The 9358-nt window shown below is 35.6% G+C and overlaps 1 protein-coding gene across 1 annotated transcript; it reads right to left on the minus strand.

Annotated features, from left to right (window-relative positions):
• Positions 1-512: 512 nt before the first annotated feature.
• LOC108358729 (uncharacterized) lies at positions 513-3190 on the minus strand. The gene is made up of 2 exons (XM_017610195.1): positions 3067-3190; positions 513-1119 (listed from the first exon to the last, which is right to left on the minus strand). The coding sequence occupies exons 1-2, from the start codon at positions 3073-3075 to the stop codon at positions 730-732; spliced, it is 399 nt and encodes a 132-aa protein (XP_017465684.1). The 5' UTR covers positions 3076-3190; the 3' UTR covers positions 513-729.
• Between the last annotated feature and the right edge of the window lie 6168 nt (positions 3191-9358).

The following is a 9358-nucleotide window of genomic DNA, read 5'->3' on the forward strand; positions in this document are numbered from 1 at the left end:
TCTCATTGCAGTTTGAAACTAGAGTCCAACGTAGGTGTCGTTTTTTCGTTTCGCATTAACTCCCAAACGAACGCGAAGAAGTTTAACTTGAAACAGGCATCATGAAAAAGGCAAAAATGGGCGTTAAGATTTGATCAAAACTGCCCAATATCTTAGCAGAAAAAAGGGTAACTTCCATAAAAACTGCTCCTCTCTTTACTACAACCAAGTATGCAGTAAATAATTTAAACAAAAAGCTAACTCAGCTAACGAAAATGAAATAAAAAATTCATTGGGTACTGAAAGTTAATGAAATTCGTTAAAAAATATTTTACGATATCATAAATTACAAAAAAATTTGCTTCTCTTGCTTTCTCTCATACCTACATATGTATGTACCTCATTTCTATAAATAACTATTTGCATAAACTTTCTGCAAAATATGCATATTCATTGATCAGCCAAACATTTTCAATTTTTTGCATTATTTATTGTAGCTGTCTATATACATACGTATGTACGTATGAGTACGTTTATTACAAGTCTCTTTAAATATACAAATCACTAAAATTATTTGCCTTGAAGGGACTACATACATACATATTGTGTACATTCAGTATCACAGTGAATTAACTAAATAATTAGAAATACAAGTTCTTTTTAAATAAATTAAATTATTTAAATAACATTTTAATTATGCGCATTAAATTAGTGTTTACTTAGAAACTTTCTTCATGTTTCTCCGCCCATTTATGGTTTCACCACTCCGTCCAGCAAAGATATTTTACCATTAAATTTGCCATTCACGCTGCTGGGCATATAGTAGACAGGATAGGCACCATCGGCAAAGTTTAGCGGCGTGCCATTTAGACTGCCCATGGCCATAGTACTTTGATTGAGATTAAAACGCGGCACCACTTTCATTGTAGCGGGCACCAACACCTGTCGACTTTCATTCATCAGCTTCGGAAACTGAGATGGATGACCGCTCGCCGTATTCGGCTGATATGGCACAATAATTGTCTGGATGGGTGAGTCTTTCATGATGGGTAGCGCCAATGAGATGGGCGTGCGCCCTATCATGAGCAGAACGGCGATGCTGAGTAGTAGCGGTTGCCGACATGGCGAAATATTGTAGTGCTGTAAGATATGCAAAATAAATTTAGCTTCGATTAAAATGAAAATTATTTTAATGGCTAAACGTTAATTCAATTTATGTAGAGCAGGCGAACGTCTGCTCTAATAAGATTTTGCTAAACTGAAGTAACAGCCGTAAGGGATTATTTTAAGTTGACTTGCTTTAAAATTAATTCGATTCGACGAAATCAATTTTATTCAGCTTAATGGCTATGAATTTAAACCTGATTTTTAATGTAAAATTATTTTCAATGTTTAAGCGCACCAAATGCTACAGAATTTTCAATAGAAACCACGGGAGCTACAGGACAGTTTATTAAAAAAAAGTGATAGAATATATCGGGTGGGCTATATTAGCTTTCAATCCCTATAAAATTTTTGACTGTCATTCAGCTGGGAGTGGCCCGAAGTTATTCCTTTGCATCCGATTCAATTGAAGTCCACGACCCCCAAATATTTATATCCCCGTGTCCTCTGAATAGCGACCCAATAAGAGAGGGAGCTAAAGTGAGGGAGCGAAAAGCCTCATACGGGCTGAGTTTGGGACCCGTCACTCAAAAACACTTCCCAATGAAAAGAAAAGCTAAGCCTTGAATGAGGGACACTCACACTCCTTTTGATGACGAACACGGAAAACGTATAAAGGATTATGATTTAGGTGCATACCCCTGGAATATCCTTAATGGAAAAGGTGTCACAGAACGGCTGGTGAATGTGCTCCAGAAGACTAAGGATGACATCACGGCCATTTGAGAAATACGACGGACAGGACAAGACAAGGAAAACGAGAAGCCAAACAGATCACATTGTCATGGAGGAAAGGTACACTGCCAGTGTTTTAGACGTGCGTTGGTACACTCCGAGGGCCAAAAATCGACTCGGATCAAAAAAAAATTTGCGTCCAAGGATGCAAGGAAAGCTCAAAGCTGCATTACAACAAACGGCCAAATTATTCGCTGCTCGACTGTCACACTTGTTCTTAGAGAGCAGTCTGCAACAAAGTGACATCAGCGTGCAGTGAAACCGCATTAAGTACCGATGCCTAAGAAGTAGTCGAGATACAGAGAGACCGAAAGAACAACTGGTACGATGAGGAGTGTCTATAAGCTGAAGAGAAAAAGGATGCCGCCTACAGACCCACGCTGCGATCAGACGTAAGGCGAGCTATGTGGCCGGTTAGAGAGAGCTGAAGAAGGAAACAAGACTCTTATGAAGAATATGGACAACTACCACTGAAAACGGAAGCCCTCCGCAAAAGCCCTGGTTCGGTTTTATCAGTGTGGTTTTAGACCTGACACAATATGCTAAATATTGAAAAAGATTCGCGTGAATAGGATCGATACACACTATATATTTGTCGATTTTGAAGCCGCATTCGCTTGATCCCAAACAAGGTTTCAAGCAAGGTGACTCCCTTTCGTGTGATGTGATATTGAAAGTTCTGTCTTCTTGAAATTATATAGAGAAGAAAAGCGCGTATATCTAACGAAGACAAGAATTTCCTGTTATCCGATAAACAGTCAGGTCATAGGCATCTCCACTTTAACACCACTGTTGACAGTTATAAGTTTGAAAAAGTAGACGACCTAAATTATTTAGGACGCAGCACAGCATGAACACAATAAAAATGTTAGCCTTCGGAATCCAACGGAGAATCACTCTTGCCAGTAAGTGCTATTTCGGACTGAGTGGCATTTTAGAAGTAAAGTCCTCTCCCGCTCGTCATGCACCAAACAAGTATAATGTCCAATAAAAACAGTGCACACCAAACCGTGTTTTGTAACTATGTTTGTGTTAGATATGTTTTACAAAAACTTTTGAAAACCACTTTTTTGTTTTTGTGATAGTTCTCTGACTTGTGAATTTTTAGCAATATTTTCTCACTTTTAGCATCTATAATATTTTTGGCGGCTGCCCCTTTGCATAGCACTTAAAACGTATTAGAATTACCGCAATCATGTCGATCCTTGAGTCAAATTTCGTTAATTGGATATATAAATATATTATTTTTTAAAATCCACACGTTTCACTTTCGCCAAAGGCAAATTTTTCGTGCAACACTTGCCCGTTCACGTCTAGGCCGTTCAGCTAATTTGACTGAAGTCAGCGCATCACAGTCACTTGGACTTTATACTACCTCCCTTCACATTTCTGAAACTAAGTTTAACAAATTTGACACGTTATGTTTTTTATTTGCTACTAAAAATTTGCAAGCCCAACAACAAAAATCAGCAACGGAGGAAATAACAATAAAGCAAAAGGTACAATAGACAAAAAACAAAGAACAGCTGCCATCGCACGGTGGAGCAAGTATACAAGAGATATAGAAATCTTTATCGCATGTGTGAATGCGAATTTTATCCCAATAGATAACTACAAAAAATTGTTGTCACTCGAATTTAAAAAAAATAAAATCCTTTGACAACAGTTACAAAAAAAAATATCTTTGTAATTAAATGGGCAAGAACTAAGAATTTCCTGGAAAATAAAATGCTTCAACTAAATCTTATTAATAAATTTGAAAGTTTGTGAGTGTTTGGGTATGTTGGTTGCTCAACAAAATTTTGGATGTCAAACGAAAGGGATTTTATAGCGGTTTATTTCGAGGGTTGCCACCTGTTAAAAATGTTAAAACCTATGTATGTAATTAACAAGTGAAATTAAACATTTTTATCTGTATACTAAACGAGAGAGGTTTAAGAAAGATTTTTAAGAGAGTTGCCACCTGTTTAGGGGTTCGAAATCAACTCAATCAACAAGTTAAATGAAATATTTTATATGCGAATCAAATCAAAGAGATGTCTAAGAAAACTGCATTGCGAACAGATTTTCGAAGAGGACCGCCTGTTTAGAAATTCCAGATCAGTTTAATGAACAAATTTAATGAAATGCTTTAATATGTTTATTTCGAAACTATTTTTGAGGTGTGGTTTAGAAATATTATAATATGGTTGTCAAACGAGAGAGGTATAAGAAAGTTTATTAAAAAAAATAAATAAAAATTAAGTTAGTTGCCACCGCATTACCAAATTCAAAATTAATGTTATCAGGTTTAATGAAAAATTTTAATAATAAATAAATTTTCCCTCCATCGTCTTTATTTGTCATTTGCAAAAATGATCCCACTGTGCTTGTAATCTACGCTTACAACAATGCTTTTGACAAAATATTTAAATAAATTTTATTGTTACTTAAATAAACGACTTTAAACAAGTGTTGAGAGAGCGCACGCGCGCAGTGTTAAAATTTCGTGAGTTAGCTCAAAATGTTGCCATAACCAATTTCAGCGCGTCAGTTGCCGTCACATCTATGTAGGTACAAACATTAATGCCAGCATTACCGCAGCATCAGCATCAGTTTAATGACATGTCTCATAAAATCATTACGTTTTTGTTGTTGTTTTCGAGTCAGTTAGGCAGTAGATACTTAGTTTAAACAACAGCAAATGCTTAAAACAACAAACATTCCAAGCGATGAATAAGCAAGCCCCACTCACGAAGATTAACACTCATCAACTTATTAAAACAACAATAAAAGTAAACACACCTCAGAGTGTCATAGACAACAACAGCCAACTTCAACAGCGGCGACAGCAGCTCTAGCGTTTATAGAAACAACAACTACAAGCGGATGTTGTTGCGAATTATTGTTGAAGACAAGCAGTTTGATCGATCGCCATGGTGCATGTGGCGCTGCAAGGGGGTCCAAATCAAAGCGTATCAAATTATTAAGGTAAGTCGCGCTCTCTTCACCCCCTCCCTAAAATATTTCTCCTTAAGTTTTGTTTGTTAGCAGGCGTTTTGCGGAAATCATTTACACTTGCACACAGATTCGTTTGGTTGTAGCATCGTTTGGGCTAAGTTAATGAGTGACAAAGCTCGTCCATCTTCATCAGCTGCGCCCCACTAGAATTGTCTGTGTGTGTTTTTTTTTGCTGGGGCAAGAGAGTGGCGTGGTGGGGCTGTTGACTATCTGTGTGGCATATTATCATTATTTCGACAAGGGAATTTGATTTGGGTTGTTGTTCTATTAGAGGTTGTGTACGAATTTAAGAACAGTATATTGGGCATTTACAACCTTTTACCAGCTTTTTTTTTTAACTTGGTCCGTATGTATGTTTGTTTGTATGTTTGTTAGGGGAAAATTTTGTCTAGAGACTTGAAACTTCACAGTTGGCTCAGAACCCGATGACAATGCAATACGAAAGAGAAGTTAATCCGATAGGTGGCACAGGAGACGAAATATTTGAAAATCCCCTATTTATGGTCCGATTTGGTTTATATTTAGATAGGTGGTGCAGGAGTCGAAATAGTTGGTAAACCAGTATTTATGGTCCGATATAGTTCATATTTAGAAAGCTTGTTTTAAAATATTTGTTTTTACTAGTACTTTATATCCACTTAAAAAATATCAAAATTTAAAAAATTATGATAATTTTATACAAATTTGTTCTTATCATGGAGGTCGCCCCCCAATCTAGCTTCTCATTGATTTGGTCGTGGTACTTATTGGACACCCTGCATACTTCTGGGATTTTGAGAACGTACGAAATGATGTGTTGAAGTCTTTGCATTAAAAAGGCACGCTATTTAAAAGAAAAAGATTAGACGTTTCCATCTCGTCATCCTAAAAACATTTGCGTCTGAAATAATTGTATGTCTTACAGCATAGATTTTTTTTAAATGTTCTTACTTATGAATCCTCTTAGCTTAGGAATCTTGAAAAATTACATTCAGGGCACCATGTCTTTGGAAACTCAGCAGCAATGAAGTTTGCGGCTATGTCCTATAAATTTTATTTAAAAGTGCTCAAGGTGGACAGAGAGTATTCAGAAATTCTCGCACCTGCATACTACGATCTCATAAGCGAGCTCTAAACGCGTATTATCTTTTTGATGGAAGTTTCAAAAAATATCACATTTGTGGACTGATAAAACCCACGACTACGAAAGGTGTCAACAACTTAAAAAAAATATTTATGCTGGGCGTAGTTATGTATTTATAAATATGTACTTTTATATTTATATTTATTTTTAACATTTTCAATACAATGCTATTTATTTCAAGTGGCGCGTTGATTTAATTGACTAATTTCAATATTTTAAAGAAATTAATAAATTTTGAGTATGCATGAATTTGTTTGGTCTTTCGGGCTCGCTGAAATCCGACTCCTTTTCGGCGGTTGAATTATCGGTTTGTTGAAGAGTACTCTCTGAGAGCGTTGTGAGAGTAGCGAACAATTTGGCCAACTGTTGTGATTGCAGCTTTTCGACGGTGAGCTTTTCCTTAATTATTGGTCGCAAAATTTTGAAGAGGCAGGTACGTATCTTGGCTGCAACAAGGTAGAGGTCCGAGTCGCTGTTTGGTCCCTGGAGTGTACGTCCGTCTAAAACACTGGAAGCGTGCCTTCCATCTATCATAAAATAATCGATTTGCTTTTTTTGTTTTTCGATGTGGAGACTGCCAAGCAGCTTGATGGATCTTTTTATACCTGAACATAGCACTGCAATATACCCTGTTTCGGGCGCTGGAGAAGTCAATCGGCCTCAGTCCGTTATCGGATGCTGTATTTTCTGACGGTGAGGCCAAAGAGCCCTTCCTTGTCCACCCTAGCATGGAAATTGCCAGGCATTCGGTGAACGACAGAATTGGTGGCCTCTCTTGTACCACAAATGCAACATCGAATTTGCGCCTCTTGTGAACAGACGCTGAGAAATACAGTGCGCCCATAAACCGAGTAAGTCAGAGTGGAGCTCCCTCACTTTATGCCGTGGCCCAAGGCTCAACTCGGAGTGCGCAAAGATGCTTGCCACAAGTTGTTGATATCCGGAGATGGACGGGTTCGAATTCCACTGCCAACATGCAACATGCAAATTAAATTTTTTTTTAGTTTTTGTCTTGATTATTCACTTCGCGGATGCTTTTTCAGTATGAACGCGGTCATTTTAATATGCGCGTAATTGAATTGAATATTTACCAATATACAGTACTTTCGTTGACGTTTATAGTAAGATCAATTACGTTTCTATTTGATTTTAATATTTTTTTCCCTCAGTGTATGATGTGATGTTGTGATAAATATGTCACAAATATCAAAGCTAATTCATTGTGCATCAAGCTTATTACTAAGTAGTTAACGAAACTGCTTGTTACCAAGTTTTACGGCGAAATGTTATACTATACTCGAGATGCATTTGTTATGTTATATTGTTAATGATTAACTAATTAATTCATTGGTCCAGCCATGCATGGGAAATTTCAGAAATCAAAATGATGTAGCAATGTCAAAGCGAAATTTTCATTTCAGTGCTTTCGACTTATTAGTTTGCTTAGATAATACCAACAGCCCGGCCAGTAAATTAACAATTCCCTGGAATTCAGTCTGGAGAAGGAATTAATTTTTGTTTATTTCATTATGCTTGTCGCGCATAGACACATTTTAAAGCTGCTTAAAGGAGATTTAACAATTTGTTCTTTTTGCTTTATTCTAGAATGAAGAATAAATTACGACTTTAATTGCTTTTGACAATCAGCACTTTTCTGTTGTTGATACCTAAGTGGAGACAAAAAATGTAGACATACATATGTTTGTACATTAGGGTGTCCAACGAAAATGTTTTGTTTTGGAGATGTCAAGATCCTACCCCCTAATTTTAATAATTTTTATGAGAAATATTATTGCCTTTTCTTTATAGATTTTTTAAAGGTCATTTAGAGGTCGATTTAGGTCAGAAAATACGATTTTGTAGATTTACGAGTTTTTGAATGACTATTTTTGATTCGATTTCAAAGATCGAATATGACCTGAGAACAGGATATATAGGCTTTTAAAATGGTTTATAATAATCTATTGTCGGACTTGACTTGTTGGGATTTTTATCGGGTTAAATAAAAAAAAACATATTTCTGTTAATCTTTTTAAATTTTGACCATCGATAATTTTTACAATTTCAAAATATGTAGTACAAAATATGAAGTACTATCTAAAATGAAATCTATTTTTAAATAAACTCACAGCTCACTTATTGCAATCGCATAAAAAATTCGAAGTTAGGCGACTTTTTTAAATACAGCCTTGAATTTATATTGTTTATGTACCGCACTTTTAAATTTTTTGAGCAGCATGGCTAAAGAATTCATCAATATTTATTCAAAATTAATATATACAATCGTTCTTTAGCAGAGAAGTGGGTTTTCACGAAATTTTAGGAAAATGGGGGTGGCACCGCCCACTTAATATGATATATGCATATCTCAAAAACTACTCGACCGATCGCAACCAAATTTAGTATAAAAATTTTGCCTAGGCTTTTTAAGCTCCATATTGAAAATTTTTGAAATCTTGATATTTCCAAGAAAAAAAAACATTTTCGATGGGCTCCCCAATGTACACTTTTTATTATGTTTTATTCGAAAGAAATGCTGACTCACTTCTCTAATATAAGTATTTATGCACGTAGCATTGTAGAGATTCTTTAAATGTTTAAATGTTAAATCAATAGTTTTGTTCACAATTTATGAAGAAAATATTGTATAGCTTTTTTCATAATTTGCTTAAATATACGACTGGATCACTTATCGATTTATGTTGATAGATCTAAGCAGCGCGGATAAAAAGGTATACATAATGTAGGGGTTGGGCAAAGGAAAGGTGAAAAAGTATACAAAATGTTAGTATCACTGTTCTGGAGACATCCAACATATAGTATGTGTCGTCAATATGATCAAAACGACGTTAATTTGTTTTAATAAAATGTATTTATTAATTAAAAGGCGTGGTAAAATATACTCCAATGTTGGCTCGTTAAAATTTGGTATCTTTTCCAAGCGTTGGTTTTACGACGAATCCCTCGAAGCTTTGCGAGATAGCAAAATTCCAATCGCAATGTTCGAAAAAGTATACATACATATAAACCAGCATATAAACGGTTTTTAAAGAGAATACAAACTATTAATGTTAGCAAACGATCAAATTGTATACAGAAATTTTGGGATACATAAATACATAAGGTAATCTTCGAAAATGAGAGGATTGAGAGGATTCGAAATTAGATGCATAAAGCAATATTAATAAATACATAAAGCAATCTTCGAAAATGAGAGGATTGAGAGGATTCGAAATTAGATACATAAATGACTGATAGAACATCTGTTTTAACTTATTTGCTATCAGAGTTGTATTTTGATGCTGGTGGTGGTTTTCACGCACCTTGTAATGGGGGTATTCAGTAATCTCGCCAACA

Source organism: Rhagoletis zephyria, unplaced genomic scaffold (assembly GCF_001687245.7).
Source record: "Rhagoletis zephyria isolate East Lansing unplaced genomic scaffold, Rhagoletis_zephyria_1.1 Rzeph_scaffold_00011, whole genome shotgun sequence".
Taxonomy (NCBI): domain Eukaryota; kingdom Metazoa; phylum Arthropoda; class Insecta; order Diptera; family Tephritidae; genus Rhagoletis; species Rhagoletis zephyria.